Genomic DNA, 23,187 nt, shown 5'->3' with positions numbered 1-23,187 from the left:
GCCTGAGCTAAACAATGAGACAAGGAGACTAACTTGATATTCATATGATGATAAAGGAGGAAATTATTTGTGGCTAGTGGATATGAAATAAGCATAGTTTAAGAAAAAAACAGTACAAGGTTCTGAGGCTGGGTATTGGTGAAGATGAAGCTATCATCTGAGATAAGGACTAAAAGAGGAAGTAGCTTTGGAGAAAATGATAAATTTTGCTGGCACTGTTGAACTGAAAGTGTTTGAGCAACACTGGGCACAAGGCTAAATGATAAACTGTAAAAGTCCTGAAATTATTCTGCCTGTGCTTGAATTCCTCTGCTCAGCTGAAATCAAGCAGGACTGTATGTAACTCCTGGATACAAATCCTTTCCATGTCTGTTTCTTGTTTGTAGAAAATAGGCCTCAATCAGCCTCCTAGACCTTTCCTGAGCTCCAGGGCATAGATTCAAACACTTGCTAATCAGGGAAAGGAGTAAATGCAAAAACAAAGGTACAGGATAGGGCAGCGCCCTGGCTTCTCCTCAAGGGACATATGTAACAATATCTCTGAGTTCTTCTTCACCCAGATGGTGGATGGTAACTTAACACTGAGCACAATATTCCTGGAACATCACCCTGTTAACTTATACCACCAATCAGAAGAAAGTCACACACCCTGCAGCCCTCACCTCAAATTTTGCCTAAAACCATCAGGGAGTTTGGCATTTTTGAGCACAAGCTGCCTGTTCTCCTTTCTTGGTCCTGCAGGAAGACTTTCTCTGCTCCAAACTGCAGTGTTTCGGTTTATTTGGTCTCACTGTGCGCTGGGCACAGGAACTTTCTTCAGTAACAAAACCACCAATTTGCTCTGTGATGTAGAAAATGTTTTGGTAACTTTTCTGTCCATTTGTTTCCTTACCTGCAAAATGGGGAATCTTCTTTATAGTATCTTCTTTACAGATATATTATGAGAATGAGATGAGTGTATACATGTGAAACATTTAGAACAGTGCCTGGCAACACTTAATGCTGCTGCTATTTTTATATAAAGTTAACCACATTCAGCAAGCTGTTGAAAATTTACCTTCCCAGAAAAAATAAATATGACTTCCAAACACCTTCCCTTCTGGCTTTCCTTCTGGCTTCTGGAGGTGTCATCTATTCTGTGAGTTGTGCTATTCATGGACAGTCCATAATTGTATTTCCCTAATATATATTTCCTGGTTGTTTGTTCAGAACATTAGTATTGTCAGCATATGGGAAGAATTCACAGAAGATTCAGTCCTGCCTAAGTATACACTTCTGTATTTCTTAATAGAAAATGCTGTGCTGGATAATCTTAAGATGTCTAGAGACATTTTCAAAAACTTGAAAAAAATTTTAAAACCCTATAAATTCCTAATAACGAAGTAAAAAGTGTAAAGGAGTGAATTGTTTTTATAAAGTATAGAGCATCTGATTCTAAAATACAAGTGGGGACTTCCCTGGTGGTCCAGTGTTTAAGAATCTGCCTTCCAGTGCAGTGGATGCGGGTTCAATCCCTGGTCAGGGAACTAAGATCACAAATGCCACAGGGCAACTAAGCCCTTGCACCACAGCTGCTGAGCCTACAGGCCACAACTAGAGAGGCCAAGCACCACAACGAAAGATCCTGCTTGCTGCAACTAAGATCTGACACAACCAAATGAATAAATAAATATAAAGTAAGATAGGAGTGATACTCAGCCCTCATTTGTGAGGTTATAGCCTGTCTTCAAGTTCTACATCAGATGTCCCTGTTACCTATGATATAGCCTGGAATCCTGGAGGCTAGATGTGTAACCTCCCTTCACAGCACTCTGAAGATTTCCCATCTTCTTTATCAAGCCAAAACAGTTTCCTTGCCCCTTTCTCTCCAGTTTAGAGTGTTTCCCTGTTATTCATTTCTCTTAATAACAATTACTTATTTGCATAAACGAAGTCAAGAATTCACTGGGTCTCATGTTTTAAAATATTTTCAACAATACTAACAGTGGAGAAATTGCCCTGTGATATAATTTCAGTTTTGATTTTTCCATCTTTATGAAAAGTGAATTCCATGCCAGGTCCTACTATTTGAGAATATAATTAGGTATAATTGCTTAAAATACTTATAGTGTTATCGGTTTCAGATTTCACTCTCTGAGAATAAGGGTTTATAGCAATATTGCAGGTCAAATATCTATAATCACTGCCCATTCTTATATTCTTCTAATTGTCTTATCAGGCATTTGTATGTAATTTGCTTTAATCGGAAGTCACTACACCTTCCCACAAAATACAAGAAGACAGCACCCAAAGGTCAGTTACACTTTAAAATGTAAAGTGAGTCTCAACAGGAATCTGTTTTTTGTTTGCATACCTATTACTATGCTTCTGTTTACTGGGGAGTTCCTTCCTTTTTTGATTGTAATTAACATACTTAAAAGAAGTATCAATCTGTAGGGCAACAGTGAATTTCATTAAAGACAGATTTCTTCTTCTTGGGATACCTTTTACTATGCCTTTTCTTATAGCTAATATTCTGCATGGTTTTTGGTTGCTTGAGTCGTTTGTGTACATTATTTGCATCATTATCAATCCTTATAATCTTTATAATAATTATTTGTTATCCCTATCTCTTTCATGTCCCAATATCACGTCTATCTTAAGAGACTGGAATCACAGCGTAGTAAAAAAAAAAAGAAATTGCAGAATTTTGAGTATAGACATGTTTTATCAGACTCCTTATTGTGACTGCATAAGACATGGTATACTCTTGTAATCAAAAATTCATTGGCTGCCACATCTGGGGAGTACTAGGATTGTGATATGAAAAAAAAAAAGAGTAAATGTGAGAGTTGTGAATTAAGTTTTTTGAGGGGCAAAATGACAACTATAGCCCAGGAGACAGCATCTCAGATAGCTCTGAGAAACTGCTCCAAGGAGGTAGGGGGGATGCTCAGTATATATGTGATTTTGGTGAAGGGGGAGTATATGCAATCAAGCACATATTTTTGCAGAAGTTTGCTGCTAGTCTCATGAGGGTTACTGCTAGTCACGAGGAGCAGAGGTCACCATGAAGGATTTTAGTGATTTTCTAGATATGAGGAGATACAAGAACTGGGCTCATAAAGTCGTCTTCTGAAAATATCTATCTGAAGGTCTGCTATCCTAGTTATTTTCTAGAGCACAGAGTGCCTCATTCCTGATGTCCACCCTGAACTCCTTTCAGGGGGTGTTGAAGGTCAGCAGCTACAATAGATTGTGATTTAATCCTTATATAGGCAGATGGCAAGTGCCAATTTTTATTTGACAGTGACAGGTTTCTTCCTTTGGTAGACTCTTCCAGGGGAAGAGGCAGTTACAGTAGAACATGGTAAAATGTTAGAGTGGAAAATATTGCTTAATGGTAAAGTCACTTGAGAGGCTATGAAAAGGTGGTTCATTTAGCTGTCTCAGGTGTATTCTCTTTTGCAAAGTGAATATATTTTAACACAAAGATTTCTCTTTTGCTTCTCATTTTGATACTACTAATACATTGATTACCAAATCATCCTAATTGTTTGGAACTGAGTATGTCTATGAGTTATAATTAATTGAAAATGGAAAACTACTATTTTTCTTTTCTTTTTTTTGGCCGCGTTGGGTCTTAGTTGTGGCACTCGGGATCTTCATTGAGGCATCCAGGATCTTTCATTGTGGGCGTGGGCTCTTCGCGGCGGCGCGGGCTTTTCTCTAGTTCTGGAGTGCGTGTTTTCTCTCTGTAGTTTGCGGCATTCAGGCTCTCTACTTCAGGCACGTTGGCTTAGTTGCCCTGCGGCATGTGGGATCTTTGTTCCTTGGCCAAGGATTGAACCCGCATCCCCTGCATTGGAAGGTAGATTCTTTACCCTGGACCACCAGGGAAGTCCTGAAAACCGCTATTTTTCAAATCACTTTTAGGTGCATCAGTGACAGTACCTGCACTCCAGGACTACTCAAAAGTAAATCAATCCCAGACCCAGCAGTCACTAAATTCTGTTATCGCTAATTTGAACATACAGATAGAAGAGCTGCCAGAACTCATGGTTTCTGACTCTCAGCTTCATACTTGCCCTGGTCTACATGAAACAAAAAACTAAAAGGATACAACTCATAAAGTGCTCCATAATATGAATTCATAAATCTCAGAGTTGGACAAGACCCTAAAGATCATCAAACCTAATGTTTCTCAAGAGAGGATTGTGCAAATTTGTGTGAGCAGTGACTGGCAAAGGGTACTGGTATTTTAGTAGGCATGGGGGCCAGGCATGTTAGCTGTCCTGCAATGCAATGAAGAGTTCTTTTCACATGGTGAAAATCCTGTTGTCAGAACACTTCCTTACATATACAGTCACACCTTCATATCCTTGGGTTCTGCATCCTCTGATTCAATCACAGATCAAAAATATTTGGATAAAATTTTTTTTTCCAGAAAGTTCCAAAAAGCAAAAGTTGAATCTGTTGCACACTAGCAACTATTTACATAGTATTTACATTGTATTAGGCATTATAAGTAACCTTTAAATAATTTAAAATGAGTATGTGGGTAGGTTATAGGATTGTAAACACAAAGTATTTTTGACTAGTCTCAACATATTGGGATTTGTTTTCAGGAATGCTACTATTATAATTAAAGGGTAAATTTCTATTGTTTTCACCATTTTGGAAAATAATATCACCAATGGCAACACTGTTTATGTACCTGAGTTCTGAACACATTTTATTTGTTTTCATGGCAGAATTGGAGAAGTGCTTGACTATCCTTATTGTGGTAGTGAAACTGCACAACTCAGATGGGACTTGAACCCACGTACCAGGACTCAAACCCAACCTAAACCCAGATTGGGACTTGAACCCACAGCTGACTCAAAACCAGCCAGAACCTATTGTCTTTTATTTATTTATTAAATATTTATTTGGTTGCACTGGCCCTTAGTTGCAGCAAGAGGGCTCCTTAGTTGTGGCATGCAAACTCTTAGTTGTGGCATAACTGTGGGATCTAGTTCCCTGACCAGGGATAGAACCCAGGCCCCCTGCACTGGGAGCTTGGAATCCTATCCACTGTGCCATCAGGGAAGTCCCTACTGTCTTTTTTTTTTTTTTGGCTGCATTGGGTGTTAGTTGCTGCGCGCAGGCTTTCTCTAATTGTGGCAAGCGGGGGCTACTCTTTGTTGCGGTGCGGGGGCTTCTCATTGTGGTGGCTTCTCGTTGCAAAGCACGGGCTGTAGGCGTGCGGGCTTCTGTAGTTGTGGCACGCAGGCTCAGTAGTTGTGGTGCATGGGCTTAGTTGCTCTGCAGCATGTGGGATCTTCCTGGAAGAGGGCTTAAACTCATGTCCCCTGCATTGGCAGGCGGATTCTTAACTACTGTGCCACCAGGGAAGTCCCCTACTGTCTTTTAATTGAGATCACACACCTGGTCTCAGGACTTAATGAAGCTTGGGTTTTTTTGTTTGTTTTTGACCGTGCCTCAAGGCACACAGGATCTTAGTTCCCCAACCAGGGACTGAACCTTCACCCCTTGCAGTGGAAGCATGGAGTCATAACCCCTGGACCACCAGGGAAGTCCCCCTGAAGCTCAGGTTCTTGATATCTCATCACAGAAAGAATTCAGTGAGAGACAGAGTGATAGGTAAGAAGTGGATTTATTTAGAGAGAAACACACTCCACAGATAGAGTGTGGGCTGTCTCAGAATGCGAGAGGCACCAAAATACAGGGTGGTTAGTTTTCACAGGCTGGGTAATTTCATAGGTTAATTAGTGGGAGGAGTATTCCAGCTATTTGGGGGGAAGGGGTGGGGATTTCCAAGAATTGGGCCAGTGCCCACTTTTTGGCCTTTTATGGTTAGCCTCTGAACTGTCAAGGTGCCAGTAGGTATATCATTTAGATGCTAAGGTATTACAATGAGCCTATAATTAGGCTCTAGGTCCACTGGAAGTCGAATCTTCTACCATCTTGGGACTAATTAGTTTGTGTCATATCCACAATGGCTATGTCATTTTTTTTAGAAGTTGTGCCCTGCCCCCTTACCTCCTGTTTCAGTAGTGCAGGATATTTACATACTAAATATTTTATTATAATTTTCCTTACATTTCTCTGTAGTACAGTTAGGTCATTTTGCAGAGAAACTTCATTTGTGGGTTTAATTTATATTATCTATGAATTTAATTTTATAATGGTCGAAGTGTTGTCACAAAATGTTTGCTATAAAAAGGGCTAACTTAGCTTACACCTACAAGTTTACAAAGCAGTAAAGCAACTTGTTCCAACCACCTTTGAATATTTACATTTTCTAATTGAAAAAGTAAAAAGCGTTTCTGTGGCAGTGTTTTTTGACAATACAACTTTTTGAACCCTAAAAGGAGACCCTACCATGCAGTTATTCTTTTTTCAGTAATAAGAATGGAATAGCGTTTTTTTAAGGAACTAAGTATAAGCTAGCCTGCACTTCAAACCAGGGACCCAGTAGTCAACGTTTTCTTCCATTTAAGGGGACTATGGCGCTGAATCTTCCAACAGGAAGCGATTCCTGCTGTGAAAGTAGCCCATTTCCTTCTAAATCACAACCAATGCAGCGGCCTGAGGGTCATAACGAGCCTACGTCCAATCACTTAAAAACTTGTTCAGAAGGCTGATAGCAACCCTATCCACAAATAGCCCTGGGCCTGTTGGGTTTCGACAGTGTATGTAGCTCTGAACCCCCCAGGGCCCTGTGGTTTTGGAGAGGTGCACTACTAGCGGCCACCGTACCTAAACCAGTGGGTAAAACCAAATACTTGCTGCAAAGTGAGTACCTGCGCGGTGGGGGAGGGGTGAAGAGAGGCCTTCCGGGAAAGTCTGTCATCACCGACGTCATTCACCGTACAATTGTTTCATTGTTCCGTCACCCGGAGGACCTACGAGCTTGAAGGGCACAGTCGCTGCCTGCAAAGTGGAGGTGCCTCGGGTTCCTGGCCAAGCCACGGTGGCCGAGTAGCGTCCGCCCGCCCGCGCTACGAATTCCCCCTCCGCTTACCTCCCCCTCCCGGCTCTCCTACTCCTATCTACCCTCCCCTAGCTCGTCTGCCAGTCTCTGTTTTCGCCCACCCAGCCAGACGATTCTACTCAAGCCATCGTTGACTGCTCTACAACTCGCTCGACACCTGGGATCAAGTGACCCTCAACCTTCTTAGATGCAGGTATATCTGACTAGTTTCGACTTTGGGGAAGCTTCCCAAAGGCGGGAGAGGGTCAGGTGGAACGGAGACATTTTACACAAGTTCAGATTCCTCAAACTGTAAGAGAAGGGAAAGGCAGAGCGCTAGAGAAAGGAGCAGGGAAAAGAGCTAGGAGGAGGGTGAGAAAGATTGCGGTGTACTGGCGTCATGTTTAACCCCCACACACACAGTGATTGAAAGAGGTACTCCGCGAGTTTTCGCTAGTTCCCAGAGATTCCAAGACTTTGGGCGAGGGCGGGGGAAATAAAGCTCTCGCGAATTTTGAGAGCGGTGCGGGAACGGGACTGATGAGAAGATCTCGCGAGGTTACGAGTAAAGGAGCACAGGGTTTCCGGAGAGAAGTGAGTGTAGCGTTGAAGTGGTTGGTGGCGGGCGTGGGGAACGAAGGAGGAAGACGCACCGCTTAAGTACTGACGTGGGGTCTCTTTCGGCCTGGCAGGATACGCTAGACCTGCAGCAGGAGACCGGGAGTTCTCGCTTCTCTTCAGGCATGAGTCACGTGCCGGTAAATGAGCGCGGGCTGGACCAGCAGGTGAGCCAAAATGTTTCTATCTAGGCCTTCATATTTGGAGCTCTTCCTTGGCTTAACGTGGCCTATGGTGCAGTGCTAACTAGTCACCTTCATCTTACTCGTGCTGGGTTCCTTTGGCCGTGGTTGGACTGTGGGCAAACGGGGGAGAAGACTGAATTAAAGCATGTAGAGGCGGCGTGGAGAAAAAAACGAATTGGTAGCACTCTGGTCTAGCTGTTAAACCAGGGCCGCGCGTAATGGCGGCTTTTGTATGTGCTTGCGATTGTAGCAGAGGCGCGCATGTGCTAGAACCGACGGGTTAGTGATGGAGGGAGGTGAGCGAAGTTGGACCATTGTTTTTGTGTCAAGGGCGTTCGGCTCTCGATGGACGGCACTGATTTCAGGCCCAAAGGTGTCGTTGACGTATAGGTGAAGGGTGGATTGAGGACACTGAGTGGGGGCGGGGGGGAACGTGGCCTGCTCTAGGGGTTATGGCGGCGGCCTCCTTTGTTTGGTTCCCACGACCATGCGGCGCTGGGGTCTCCGCTCACAGAAGGCCCAAGCTCCGTAATTTGTGCCTGCGGGACCCTGGCGGACGTTTTCACTAGAGAAAAAAAAAAAACAGCTGTTTTGTTGCTGTTTCCGCCGCGGTCCTTCTGCCTCTGTACTGCGGATGTGAGTGCTCTGTACGACGAGGCCGTGTTCCCTGAATGGGAAGTTTTGTGACACAGAGGAGCTGGCAAGGGTAGTGGGAAGGGGGTGAAGAATGGCCGCCGCTTTTTCCGTTGACTGCTGTCTGGATGTAATAGAAACTGGACGCCGGCGGGGAGGCTTCTGGGAGGTTAGGGATCAGGATTTGCTGTATTACATTTACTTAATTAAAAAAGAGTCACAGAATGGCCGTTAACCCGGGGGTGGTACGCTCTTCCGTCGTGAGGCGTACTGTGTTGTACGTCTTCTCAGGTTATGCGTTTGACTTTGAAAAAGGGGGGGGGAAATCTAGAAAAGGGGATTCGCAGCGAAGATTAACTTTATGTTACTGCTTTCTTCTTTCTGACTTTACAAACATTCAAATATGGCAGGGCCATGGACCTGTTCTTTTTAAATACAGTGCTTTCCTTTGAGGTGCTGGGAATTCGGAAGAGAATACGAGATCTAAGAAGAGTGAGGCTCTTCTTAGAGGCTTGTTTTCCATTTCCGGGAAATCTCCATTTATTTTTTTTTTTGCGGTACGCGGGCCTATCACTGTTGTGGCCTCTCCTGTTGCGGAGCACAGGCTCCGGACGCGCAGGCTCAGCGGCCGTGCCTCACGAGCCTAGCTGCTCCGCGGCATGTGGAATCTTCCCGGACCGGGGCACGAACCCGTGTCCCCTGCATCGTCAGGCGGACTCTAAATCACTGCGCCAGCAGGAGAGACCCATTTCATTTTTGCGGTGTTAGGTCCTGGGAAACTCTGCATCAGTCGCTTCGACTCTTAAGTGAATACCTTATCTCAGCTTCTGTTTTCCACGTTTAATAGTGAGAATTGATTTAGGGCAAAAACCTTTAATATTCTATGAACTCGTAAATTGTCGTTAAAGCCTAATGGCAGTACTTTATCCCAAATTTTATTTTTGTTATAAGTAGTACAATTTGAGGGATTTCACAGCATTCTTCTTTGAGGGTATTTTTCCCCTAAAGATACGGTTATCAACGCCTGCAGTATTCTGAGCTGAAACTTGATAGGTTAAAGAGAGCGTGAAAGTTGAAAATCTGATACCAAGAGTACAGGCAATCACATTTGTGGTATTTTCTGTGTAGATGGGATCCATTTAATTTTTCATAAACTGTACCCTTTGGACCGTTAGAATTTAGTAATAACCAAATTCGAGATGGAAAAGTAGTATCTTGATTGAAGACGCATGTAAATTTGGTAATATTAATTTTGAACTTTTAACGTAGTATTTATAAACATTATTGTATAGCAGATTTCCTTTGCAAACAGGTGTCAGTATTGCTCCTTGATCTTTTGTACTTTTTAAGATTTATTTTGGCATATATAATTTTTCACTACTTCTGGTTATTTCTTGGTTAGTTCTTATGAAATGCAGTTAAGTGAAATAACCTTTTTTCTATAGTATTGAAACCCATCAGTGTAAAGGGACAGGTAGGAATTGAGATTAAAGATACTTATCTTGTAAAAACATTGTCATTTGGGCCAAGTGACCATCAGTCTCTTTGAATTTATCTCTAAAATGGGAGATACAAATATTGTCTTCATGATGTGGCAAGCATTAAATGATTCAGTGATAAGTGACACAGTGCTCACTAAATGATGAGTGGTGCTGTTGCTGCTTAGGAATTTGTTGGAGTTAAAAACAGTTACTATACTTCAATATAAATAAATTTTTTTTTTTTAATTTACAGTCTTTAGGGAATAAAGAAATCAAAGAATCTTAAGGTTGCTGTAACATTTTTCAGGTATACTATTCAGGCTTAAAATAATGCCACTGAGGAAACCAGTGGCTCTGAGAAAATGGTAACAAAATTTGTTTTGGTAACTGATGAGATTTTACTATGGAAGACTGTTAGAGGGACAGCTTGTTTTGAGTGAATGTATTTGAATTATCTATACTGGTGTACTACTTGGCACCCAAGTCCTACCTTTTGCATTTGCCATAATTTATAGACTTGTGTTCTTAAAAACAAAGCAGACGGAGCAGCTGGCTAGTAAATGCTAGAGGGTGGGACTAGAATTTAGGACTTCTGATTTGTCTTTTGTAATGCTGTTTGTGCTTGATTTTTCCCTTAGTGTAGTGTGTCAGCATGTAAGAGCTATTAATATCTCTGTTCACCTAGTTTTCTGGTCTAGACCTGAACTCCCCTGATAATCGGAGTGGAGGAGGAAGTACAGCAAGCAGTAAGTAAAATTTTTGTTTATTTAGAATCTTTATTAGAGCTTAATGTTAATATTTCATTGAACTTATTTACTAAGTCTAAATTTAAAAAATGTTCCGGGAGCTTCCCTGGTGGCACAGTGGTTGAGAGTCCGCCTGCTGATGCAGATCGTGCCCCGGTCCGGGATGATCCCACATGCCGCGGAGCAGCGGGGCCCGTGAGCCATGGCCTTTGAGCCGGCGCATCCGGAGCCTGTGCTTCCCAACGGGAGAGGCCCGCGTACCGCTAAATAAATAAATAAATAGATAAATAAATAAATGTTCTGTTGCCCTATGAATTTATAAAGTATTTTGGCATGTTCGGATAAGATAACACTGGTTGTTTTCCAGTGGAAACATAATCATTCAGAAGAAAGTTAATGTAATAGTCACACTTTTAGGAAACCAATTATGCCCAGTATGAATCCTGGCCAAATACGGAGGTGGGGATATGTCAGTCCCTCTTGTGAATTGGCCGGAAATGTGTTAAACCTGATAAAGGGAACCTGTAGACTTGTGTGCTATAGGTATTGTTCATTCCCCCTGGAGAACCTGAGCCTGGTTTTGGAGAACAGATGGAACTTGGCTCTACTGATTCTTGGGTGGTAATTAGAATTTAAAATGTTAAATTCTATGTTAGCCATGTTATTAAATTTTTTTGAAAAGAAGTTAAATCTTTGGAGGAGAGTGGGGTTTCTGGATTGTTTTTATTTACTTGCCACTTGTTAGACATTAGTGTCACAGTTAGGTGGATAGGGACAGGAAGTTGGTGTTCTGTTATGTGGCAGCAGATTTCACCTTGGACCCAGATTTCCAAGAGAGTAGTTGGTGCACCCTGAAAAGCCTGTTCAAGACTGGTTAATTTATATCAAATCTTATTTGCCGTTGTATGAATATCAAAAGGATTTAATTCCACCAGTAGACAGTTTCGAATACTTAATTAAGTTAGCAATTTGGATTTTCTATCAGTTTCTTTTCAGAATGTTTTCCCTTTACAGCTGTCAAGTGTTTATTGTTTAGTATTCATATTATTGAAATGGAAACAAAGCCTCTTGTTGGTTAGTTAAAATTGGTCAGTTGGTTTAGTACATATCCTTTTTCTCTTAGTATCCAGTTTTATTGTATATATTAATGGTTATATTTGTTAGTTAAAGGTTATAATTCATGTAATAATTTACTGAAAGAGCAGAGCTTTTTAAAAATTTTGAGTAACCACTAGTAGCTACTGAAATGTATTTGGTTTTAGGATTAGGTCTGCGCCACCAGGGAAGCCCTAGGACTAGTTTTTTAATAGACGTTTTTGCAAAAAGCTGTGTTTTAAAGGATATGATAAACTTTTAACTTTATATTTTCTTACAGAAGGGCGCTATATACCTCCTCACTTAAGGAACAGGGAAGCATCTAAAGGTAAGTGGTTATGGCAACTTAGTATTCAACTTTTTCTGTGTTTTGAAAGTTAGTCAAAGAAGGAGAAATGAGATAACTTTGGGAAGTGTATACACATGCCTCCCCCTGCCCACCCAGTGCTGCTTTCTGTTTTTAAGAACTAGCACTTCCTAACTTTGAAAGAGTTCATCTAATATTGCATAATGTGTAATTCCTATTTCTTTTAACTAGTTTTGAGCCCAAACTGTTAGTTTTACTAGTGCTTTTCATCTCTTTGTAAACGTTGATAGCCTGATTTCAGTCTGAAAGAGGTGTGTTTGTATATCTGGGGATGCCTTATTATGTAAAACAGACCACAAAACAAGTTCTACTTTTTGCTCTTAAAATGTTGCCTCAGTGAAAATGGGGTTATTGCGGAGTAGTTGGGAATTGCAGGATTGCATCTTTGTGCACACTCAGTAGGTTAGAGAAGTCTGGTCTCACCTTTTTGCTGAACTCCTTCATTTGAAAGATTTTGTTTGAAATGTTATTAAAACACCTGGTGTCTTTCAGTATTAAGTTTTTAATGTAGAGTGATTAAGTTATTAGGAACATACTGTTGTGATGATGAATTGAGTGCTGTATATTAACCAACACGGGTGTCCTGAAATTTTCAAGAGAAGGAAAAGTCAGGAAAACTATTTGAAGCCAAAAGGTGGTGGATAAAGAAGGGGTGGAGTGCAGGGGTGGGAAGGGTGGAAATAATCTAGCTTGTGGTTGGGCATGGTGCCTCCATATTTAGTCTGTTGTTGCCAGCTGCAGACTTTTAAGTCTGTATATGTCTACTGGAACATCGGTTGGGTAATAAGAGTATTCTTTTTTCAGTGTAAATGCAGTTTCTTTCATCATGGGTATTCCTCAGAATATTTGGCTGGAATTGCATCTAAGGTGTAATTGCTTCAAAGGGGGAGTACTACCAGCATCTTAGGAAGTTAAATGGAAGAGACCTTAAAAATCTAACAGTCTTTTTTTCCACTTAGCAAAGACCATTCGTCACTTGGCTGGCTCATGATGGAGCTATAAAGCAGAGAGAAAGTAACTTCATTAACTTGTAAACTTCAGAATATTTAAAGAAACGTATGAATCTAGTTAAATTCTCAACTTAATCATTTGTTGAGTGAGTTAACTTTTTGTCACCTTCCTTTTATTTATCTGTGATGTGCCTGGAGACATGTGCAGAGGGAAAACAGGCAAGGACGGGAGTTTTCTTTTTTCCTTGGTGTACTTGGTTCTCACTAAACTTATAGTTGGGAAAATGTTGTTGGACTCTTAAGATTTGATAATAGTATACATAAATGCAGAGCACGGTAACAGTTATACGAACTGTTATTTTGGTGGTTAACCTGAAACAGAATAACGTTTTACTTAGTTGGGAATTCTGAAATTTATATATGCCATATAGCGTATATTTTAAATTGACCTACTTTTGTATTCAGCGTTTGTGAGATTAATATTTAGGGATGAGACATAACTGAAAAACTAACTTAGAGCTGATCTAACTACTGCCATTGAGGTTAAAAATTGGGGGAGGGGGTGGATTTGGCATTCCTTTGAGAGCAGTCATATCTTTAAAAGGGGGGCTTGTCACACAGTCTTGTTAAAATAATCACTTTAGAGTAAGCTATTTTATTGGTTTTGGTAGATAGCAAACATTGACATTTAAAAAGAATGAATCTTAAATTATTAGTATGATAATGGTATGTAACGTATCAGTAGTATACTTGTGTTTCATGTAAACTATTACCCTCTTAGGGGTGGTATTCATTCAGTACATTGCTCTTATTCCATGAGGTTACTTTGCTTAATATAATAATTTATTAATGGAAAAGAGAATTAAAGGTAGGAAAACTCTGTTTGTTAAATCAAAATAATTATCTCAATCTTGGTTCTCTTTTCCAGTGTTTTGATAATAATTCCAATGACCCTTGGTCCCACAAGGATAAGATAAAGGAAGGCTATGTCTTTGAAAAGACTGGAATCTTGTAAAAATATTGTCACCTTCTCTAATTTTTACTTCTTTTGGAAGGATTTTATGATAAGGACAGTTCAGAGTGGAGTTGTAGTAAAGACAAGGATGCCTACAGCAGTTTCGGGTCTCGAGATTCAAGAGGAAAGTCTAGTTATTTCAGTGATCGAGGAAGTGGATCAAGGGGAAGGTAAGTTATTCTCAGCTTGTGAGTGTGTATATAGTAGCAATTGAGGAATCAGTTCTTAGTTTGATGTGTTCTCATTCTTTTCATTAACAGACCATCCTATTATAGATAAGATTTTCTTAGTTCCCTGACCAGGGATCAAACCCACGTCCCCTGCAGTGGAAGTGCAGTCTTAACCACTGCTGGACTGCAAGGGAAGTCCCGCTATAGATGAGATTTTAAACAAAAGTTTACTAAGTTTAATCTGTTAAACAGGAATTACAGGCAGTAAGAGTATGGTTACTTGATGTAATGAATGTTAATTTTATTTTTTTAATGGTTTCTCTATAGTAGTTTACCCAGTTTTAGTTTAGTTTATTGTAGTTTAATCATAATCATTGCACAAGTGTGATATATTGATCTTAAGAACTTAACATCCCATTAGTCCTATACTGTTTTATGCAAATAGGACTAAAACTCTTAAAAACCTTAGTCTTGGGCTTCCCTGGTGGCACACTGGTTGAGAGTCTGCCTGCCGACACAGGGGACACGGGTTCGTGCCCCAGTCCGGGAAGATCCCACATGCCGCGGAGCGGCTGGGCCCGTGAGCCATGGCCGCTGAGCCTGCGCGTCCGGAGCCTGTGCTCCGCAGCGGGAGAGGCCACAACAGTGAGAGGCCCTCATACCACCAAAAAAAAAAAAAAAAACCTTAGTCTGGTCGCTTGTATATAGCCAGATACAACTTAGTTGACATTAATATGTTATTTCGCCGCTTTTTTTTTTGTTTTTTTTTTTTTGCGGTACACGGGCCTCTCACTGTTGGGGCCTCTCCCGTTGTGGAGCGCAGGCTCAGTGGCCATGGCTCACGGGCCCAGCTGCTCCGCGGCATGTGGGATCTTCCCGGACCGGGGCACGAACCTGTGTCGCCTGCGTCGGCAGGCGGACTCTCAACCACTGCACCACCAGGGAAGCCCTATTCCTCTGCTTTTTAATTAAAGATGTATAAATTATACATAACCACAGGTTAATTAGAGAGTCTTATTTCACAAATAAGTTACCCAGTATTGAATTGTTGACATCTTTGAAATTTACTTGTGACCAACAATTCAATTACTAATGTGCAAGTATGTTTCTGGAGAGATGATAATATGATACTGGCCAAATGACTATTCTGATCAGTTGCTTGTGCTGTTCAGGTTTGATGATCGTGAACGGAATGATGGTATTGGCAGTCGTGGTGACAGAACTGGCTTTGGCAAATTTGAACGTAGTGGACGCAGTCGTTGGTGTCACAAGTCAGATGAAGACGATTGGTCAAAACCACTTCCACCAAGTGAACGCCTGGAGCAGTAAGATTTTTGTTTTGTTTTGGTTTTTTATTTTATTTTATTTATTTCTGGCTGCATTGGGTCTGCGTTGCTGTGCGCGGGCTTTCTCTAGTTGCAGCAAACGGGGCTGCTCTTTGTTGCAGTGCACGGGCTTCTCACTGCAGTGGCTTCTCTTGTTGCGGAGCACGGGCTCTAGGTGTGCAGGCTGTAGTAGTTGCGTCTCGTGGGCCCTAGAGCGCAGGCTCAGTAGTTGTGCGTGGGCTTAGTTGCTCTGCGGCACGTGGCATTGTCCCGGACCAGGGCTTGAACCCGTATCCTCTGCATTGTCAGGCGGATTCTTAACCACTGCACCACCAGGGAAGTCCCTGGAGCAGTAAGTTGTTGATATGAAACTTACCACATAGTATGATATATGTAGTAAAGATTTGGTTTCAGGGAACTCTTTTCTGGAGGAAACACTGGGATTAACTTTGAGAAATACGATGACATACCAGTAGAGGCAACCGGCAATAACTGTCCTCCACATATTGAAAGTGTAAGTTGTTTTGTTTCACTTTTTAACTGTTCTTTAAAATTATTGCTAAAAATTTCATTGGGTTATGAAAAAGGAGAGACTGAGATTAATGTCACCATTTTGAGTAATCCTAAAACAGAAAATGCGTCAAATATAAAAAAAAAATCAAAACTGCTTTGTTGTAGATTAGATCCCTCAGGAGTCCACTTTCTTAAAAATACCTGGATACTTTAACATAAAATCCAAAGCAACTATACATTTAACCACAAATAGACATTTGGCTGGTTACTTACGTTCTAATGTTAACATAAAACACATAAACTGCAGCAGAACATAAGGCATTTCTAGTTTTATATGTATTTGATTAACCTGGTTAAATTTCATTGACAGTTCAGTGATGTTGAGATGGGAGAAATTATCATGGGTAACATTGAGCTTACTCATTACACTCGTCCTACTCCAGTGCAAAAACATGCCATTCCTATTATTAAAGGAAAAAGAGACTTGATGGCTTGTGCCCAAACAGGTAAGCTCATTAATGAAGAATAACTTGACTAGCTTTAAAAACAGTACATTATGTAGGGAGGCCTGAGTCCCGTATTTAGTCTGATTTAGAGTCAGGTAAAGATTAGCTGGGGATGTCTCTTATGTCTTTGGATCCTTTGGGTGAAACTTGTATTTTCATCGGGGCATCTTGGAATTCTATAGCACATTATCAGCCAATTAATATTGCTAGCATTCTCTCCACTGAGTTCATAATTTTCCCCTCCTGTGAATTCACTGCAGGGAAAGTTAACAATAATTGGAATAGGAAATCCAAAATCAGGGAAGAGCCAAGAGTCTATGATTCATAAAAATGTGGACAGGGAAAGGAGGAGGTGCCTCCCATCCCCTAGTACTTCATGAATTAGGAAATAAGAGGGCTGAGGTAGTGTTTACTCCTCTATCAGAATTTGGCGTAATTAAAAGATGGCAAATCTTAAACTTATGTATTGAGTTTCTTTTTATATAGTGGTATGTATATATAAATATATAAATTTCAGTCATTTGTTATTTTTAATATTTTTTAAAGAAATAAATTATGTAATTTATATCTGTGACTTTTGGGCCAACACTATTACCTGTTTTTTAAAACAAAGTTCTAGTACAGTAATTAGTACCCATGGTTTTTATTTTGCAAAGTAACAGAATGGCCTGCAAAGTCCTCTGTTATTAGACTCTTCAGAAAGTTTGCTGACATTCTGACAGTTACCGAATAACACAAGGAAGTATTGAAATAGAAGTTGATGCCATTTTAGAAGAAAAATTCTTGTGTTGTACAGATTAAATTGCAGAGAAGTGTACGTTGATTGCATTGTTATAAATGGAGAACAGAAATCTTTTGGCATTCTTTGCTTAGCTGTATAAATATGCTATATATTTCAGAAAATTAGGCAGAAAATAATTCTTTTTTTTCACTAAAAGGGCATTTAGAATACTTTAATTACTATTCAAATGTAATAAGGCAGTATTTTCTAACAGGGTCTGGAAAAACTGCAGCATTCCTTTTGCCCATCTTGAGTCAAATTTATACAGATGGTCCAGGCGAAGCTTTGAAGGCTGTGAAGGTAAAGATTCCGTTCTTTTATAAAATAAATAGTTTTTTCTTAGAAAAATTTTTGTAGATATCTGTTGGCACCGTTCTTTCTAAACATAACTTTATTTCCTTTTCAATCTATTTACTCAAGGAAAACACCTGTTTGGGTGTAATCCTTAAATTACAGAGGGGATTTTGCTGTCATGAACTTCAGAAATGAATAAAAAAGTTTTGAGTCTTTGAGCTTAATGTATAAATTGTCCTTACTTCTTAGGAAAATGGAAGGTATGGACGCCGTAAACAATATCCAATCTCCTTGGTTTTAGCCCCAACTAGAGAATTGGCTCTACAGATCTATGAGGAAGCCAGAAAAGTAAATATGCATTTTTACTGATTATTGCCTTTTTCATTGATTCTAGTGATGTTTTTATAAACAATAAATTATTGCTTGTAGTTTTCATACCGGTCTCGAGTTCGTCCTTGTGTGGTATATGGTGGTGCTGATATTGGTCAGCAGATTCGAGACTTAGAACGTGGATGTCACTTGTTAGTCGCCACTCCAGGTCGCCTGGTGGATATGATGGAAAGAGGAAAGATTGGGTTAGATTTCTGCAAGTAAGTGAATTTTTATATATGGTTTGTAACTAATGTTTACGTTAGTGAGTGTCAGTTTCGTAGTATTTTATTAGTATTAGAGTTAACCTGTGTGATTCATTGGAACAGAATCAAATAACAGCTAATTTGGTTATGTGTTCTATCTGTGTTTCACATGTATTAAATTATGAAGCTAGAATGTTAAAATGACTATATTAGCGTAATTAATTACATACACAACTATAGTCAACAGTTTCTCATCAAATTCTTAACTGAGTCTTTTTCGTAACAGATACTTAGTGTTGGATGAAGCTGATAGGATGCTGGATATGGGGTTCGAACCTCAAATACGTCGTATAGTTGAAGAAGATACTATGCCACCCAAGGGTGTCCGCCACACCATGATGTTTAGTGCTACTTTTCCTAAGGAAATTCAGGTAGTTCTTTTTTTTTTGAATATTTGTGTTTGTAAGTGATAAATTAACAGACAGTTTTCAACAAAGTAGAAAATGACGCCTTCTTCCCTCTTCCAGATGCTTGCTCGTGATTTCTTGGATGAATATATATTTCTGGCCGTAGGTAGAGTTGGCTCTACCTCTGAGAACATCACACAGAAAGTAGTTTGGGTAGAAGAGTCAGATAAACGGTCATTTCTGCTTGACCTCTTAAATGCAACAGGTAAAATTATGAATAATAATATTGTTAGGTATAAAGAAGAGACTCTGTTTGGATTTCTTGAGCCTGTACCCTACCCTTCCTTTGCCCACTTTTCAAATCATTAAAACCAAGCTTATTTTTAATTATCTCCATGTGCATCCTTACTGAGTGCAAAGAGAACTAACAAACCAGTTAATACTTGTGATGCAAAGTTGCTATTAATAAAGAAAACATTTTATATAATTTTTCAGGGAAGAATTCACTGACTTTAGTTTTTGTGGAGACCAAAAAGGGTGCTGATTCTCTGGAGGATTTCTTATACCATGAAGGATATGCTTGTACCAGTATCCATGGGGACCGATCACAGAGAGATAGAGAGGAAGCCCTTCACCAGTTCCGCTCAGGAAAAAGCCCGATTCTAGTGGCTACCGCTGTGTGTATATTTTAATTTTATTTTCAGTTAAACATGTTTGAGTATTGCTGTATTTTAACAAAAATTATTTTTTTAGGTGGCAGCAAGAGGACTAGACATTTCAAATGTGAAACATGTTATCAATTTTAATTTGCCAAGTGATATTGAGGAGTATGTACATCGGATTGGCCGTACAGGACGTGTAGGAAACCTTGGTAAAGTGTTCAGTTGCTTGATGGTTTAACACAGAGATTTAAACATTAGAACATTACTTTAAAGGGAAAGCTGACATCAGATGTTAGACATCTAGAAGTTTTTGTTTTAGTTTGTAATTTGATTATATTGCAAATTATAATATTTTTGTGTTGTAATTAATGTTCTATATGATTATGGAAGCCTAGACTTATTGTACTTTTTTTGGACTCTTGTAGGTCTTGCCACGTCATTTTTCAATGAAAGAAATATAAATATCACAAAGGATTTGTTGGATCTTCTTGTTGAAGCTAAACAAGAAGTGCCATCTTGGTTAGAAAATATGGCTTATGAACACCAGTATAAGGGTAGCAATCGTGGGCGTTCTAAGAGGTACAGATTGTTTTGAACCTTCATTATTAATATTACTTGTTTGGGGCAAGAAGTTATGTCCAAGGTTTAATAACTAAAACACTACCACTACTTACATACTTTGGGCATGGGATATTTTTAGAAAGGTTGACATGGAGTAGTTAGATGTCAGAACCACTATCAGAGGAAGTTGAGTTGAAACTGAGAATTGGGAAGTTTAGGCGTGGGAACTGTCATTTTAATTCAATTTTGTATTTGTAAAACCACCACATAATCTTTTTCCTTGTAATAACAGATTCAGTGGAGGATTTGGTGCCCGAGACTATCGACAAAGTAGCGGTTCTGGCAGTTCTAGCTTTAGTAGTAATGCAAGCAGCAGCCGCAGTGGTGGAGGTGGTCATGGCAGCAGCAGAGGATTTGGTAATGTTAATTTTTTTCCCCTTTTATTTTTTGGCAAGGGCTTTCTCCCTGCCCTCTCCTTGTTTTTCAAAGTGTAATTTATTGGAGAAATTTTATTTCAGAGAACACAAAAACCAACACTAAGAGTTCATCCTTTTTTATTAGGCTTATATTAAAGTAGTTGAGAAGCAAGAGAAAAGATACTTAAAATGGCTGACCTAATTTGTCTGTTTTAACATTTCTTGATAGGTGGCTATGGAGGCTTCTACAGTAGTGATGGATACGGAGGAAATTGCAGTTCTCAGGGGGTTGACTGGTGGGGCAACTGAATCCGCTTCACAGCAAAGTCATCCTTTTGAAAAAGCTATTATGGAAACCACATGTAACTTAGCCAGACTATACTGTGTAGCTTCAAGAACTAGCAGTACATTACCAACTGTGATTCTCCTGAAAATTCAAGGGAGCTCAAAGCCAAGGGAAGAAAAGAAAGTAACAGTCAACAACCGTATTAAAAGTTGGTGTGAAAACTTAATTGCTGTAGTTTGGATTAACTCCCCTCCTGCTTATTTCCATCCCAAACTGCATTTATAATTTTATGACTGAGGATCATTTGTTTGTTAATATACTGTGACTTAACCTTTAGGCAACTTATTATTTTGATGTCCTGTTGTCTCAGTAATGCTTGAGTTTTCAATTGTTTTGACAAAGTAAATCCACTCAACTTGGTCTAAATTCAAACCTTGGCGCAGAGGTGTGATACAACTTAACAGGGATCATCAGTTTATCCGTAGATATTAAAAAGAAAAAATCTTGGATGGTATCCTGCATTAGGACTTTTTGATAACTTACAGAGTGGGGAGGGAAACATCTTACAGCAGAATTAGTTTCTAATATGGCAGCCTGTACTAAGTTGAAGTTCTGACTTGCTCACTCTATCCTGGATGGGCACTTGCAGGCTTTAAATAAGCCGTTCCAGTCATGATGAGGTGGCATGTATGAATACATCCATATGTTTTTCAAAGCACTCTTCGAAGTTAATGCAAGTAAATACAGCAGTTCCTCTATTAATGTTTAGGTTATTCTAAGCTAGGCAAATGTGGGCACATTATAGGAAAAGTTTAAAAGTTTGGATAACAAAAGTGTTTAGCAGAAATTTTTATCTAATTAGATGTTTTTAAATAAAATTGAGATGGTAAAATGGCTGACCATGCCAGTGACCAGTCCTTTTAAGGGCCTGCTTGGATTTTGGTCTTTAATGCATGCTAGTGTTGATGTTTTTTGGTAAACAGGATATGAGCAGGAGGGATTGTGCAGCAGGCTTTTATTTTAATGCAGGTTCTCTTTATTCTGTTTAGGCTGCATTGAAATGTTAAAATGACTTACATTTGTAGAGTTTGTAAATCAGAGTAACAACAAACACTGAAATCCTTGAGATCACACAGGTAGGAAATATGTACTAAACTGTGCAAGGTGTTATTTCTATATAGTGCAGTTTTAATGTATTTTAGTTGCATAGGTTTCCATTGTATTTATAGTCACTTTCTGCTAAATTTGGCCAAAGATGATTGTTCACCAACTAAAAATGCCTCTGTCACTTGGAATTCTGTGCTGATTTTGTGGTTGGAATGTAGTGATCTTTATAGGCAAATCTTTACAATGGCTTCAGAAGGCAAAAATTTCTTAAAGTGCAATAGATTTTCAAGTGTATTGTGCCTTGTTCTAAAACTTTATTGTAGGTGCACTTGACAGTATTGAGGTCGTTACGGTGCTATTTCAACTAGTATAGATTTAGACTCTTGTACATTTTGCCCATACATTTTTACAGAATACTTATTTTATTGCACGTTCAGAGAATTTTATATATATGTCTGTGTGCGTGTCCTTAAATTTCCAGTCTTATTTTTGTCTCTTGGAAATTGTTGAACGCAGCTTGGTAAGAACTAGATTCTAAAATTTTATTTGGGACCATGGAATGATAGTTGAGAAGAAAACTATTTGCGCACGACAGATTTTAGATACTTTTTGCTGCTAGTTTGTGTAATATTTATTGAACATTTTGACAAATGTTTATTTTTGTAAGCCTAAAAGTGATTCTTTGGAAGTTTAAAGAAACTTGACCAAAAGTACAAAAACACTGGCACTTGAATGTTGAATGTCACCGTATGTGAAATAAAATATTTCAGGGTAGTGTGAGCTTTTAATGTTAAGTCCTATTGAACTTGAGTCAAATTAAGCAGACCCAGCATTGGCAATGTAGGTAGCTGTAACTTTCTGACAAAATTTAAGGCAAAATTGGCAACTTGAAATTACAACATGCCAAGGTTTTGATACCTTTGTCTTAAAATATTAACGAAACAATTGTAAACACTGATATGAAGTGTCCACCTTTTCAAAGGTTCTCAGAGTTTTATTTAGTACATACTTTGTTTGCTTTGGTTTTCAGTGTCTGGCAAATTGTAGTTCTCAGATGTGTGGTTATCTTTGTGTATTGCCATAATCAGTGACTTTTACATTGTTTTGTCAGCCAGCAATATTTTCAGTAAATAAGAAATAAATTTGCTGAATGAATGTAAATATCAAAGCGCTCAAGTCACTGTAAGTTTATTAACTGCTTAAAGTATTAGTTTTAGATGCTAGCACTGCATGTGCTGTGTTTTTTCTGATTTTACTAAAATAAAGAGTTGAATACAATCTTTGTTGTCAGTTGTGACTTAATGAGAGGTAGAAATGAATCTGTGCTCTCAACCTGAAGAGTTTGAAAGTGATATTTTTTGGTTATCTGCCAAACCCATTTGTGAAATACTTCTTCATGAAACAAGTAGTATTCCTGTGTTTTAAGTATTTGAATAAATGAAGGTGGTGTAAGGTAGGGATATAGAGAAACAGGATTTTTATTATAAATCCCACTGATCTATTTAAGGATCAAAAATTAATTGGAACATATAACAG

General features: G+C 39.3%; 1 protein-coding gene across 2 annotated transcripts; it reads left to right on the top strand.

The window, feature by feature from the left end:
• Positions 1-7,008: 7,008 nt before the first annotated feature.
• LOC115849623 (ATP-dependent RNA helicase DDX3X) lies at positions 7,009-22,911 on the top strand. Of its 2 annotated transcripts, none has more exons than XM_060293112.2 (18): positions 7,009-7,172; positions 7,651-7,743; positions 10,561-10,621; positions 11,997-12,044; positions 14,089-14,218; positions 15,391-15,543; positions 15,958-16,057; positions 16,427-16,562; positions 17,558-17,643; positions 17,887-17,985; positions 18,067-18,227; positions 18,499-18,643; positions 18,740-18,884; positions 19,115-19,296; positions 19,373-19,490; positions 19,707-19,860; positions 20,135-20,259; positions 20,488-22,911. In XM_060293112.2, the coding sequence occupies exons 1-18, from the start codon at positions 7,167-7,169 to the stop codon at positions 20,565-20,567; spliced, it is 2,022 nt and encodes a 673-aa protein (XP_060149095.1). In that variant the 5' UTR covers positions 7,009-7,166; the 3' UTR covers positions 20,568-22,911. The 2 variants fall into 2 exon arrangements, with proteins under 2 accessions (XP_060149095.1, XP_060149096.1); XM_060293113.1 differs by lacking the exon at positions 7,009-7,172 and adding an exon at positions 7,530-7,552.
• The last annotated feature ends 276 nt before the right edge of the window (positions 22,912-23,187 follow it).

The sequence above is a fragment of the Globicephala melas genome, chromosome Y (genome assembly GCF_963455315.2).
Source record: "Globicephala melas chromosome Y, mGloMel1.2, whole genome shotgun sequence".
NCBI classification, from domain to species: Eukaryota; Metazoa; Chordata; class Mammalia; order Artiodactyla; family Delphinidae; genus Globicephala; species Globicephala melas.
This window is presented reverse-complemented; position numbering and strand designations above follow the sequence as displayed.

Coding starts and splice junctions, on each gene's coding strand:
- LOC115849623 (XM_060293112.2), top strand. Junction 18,885..19,114: donor TGACCTCTTAAATGCAACAG/GTAAAATTATGA, acceptor ATAATTTTTCAG/GGAAGAATTCACTGACTTTA. Junction 19,297..19,372: donor CGATTCTAGTGGCTACCGCT/GTGTGTATATTT, acceptor TTATTTTTTTAG/GTGGCAGCAAGAGGACTAGA.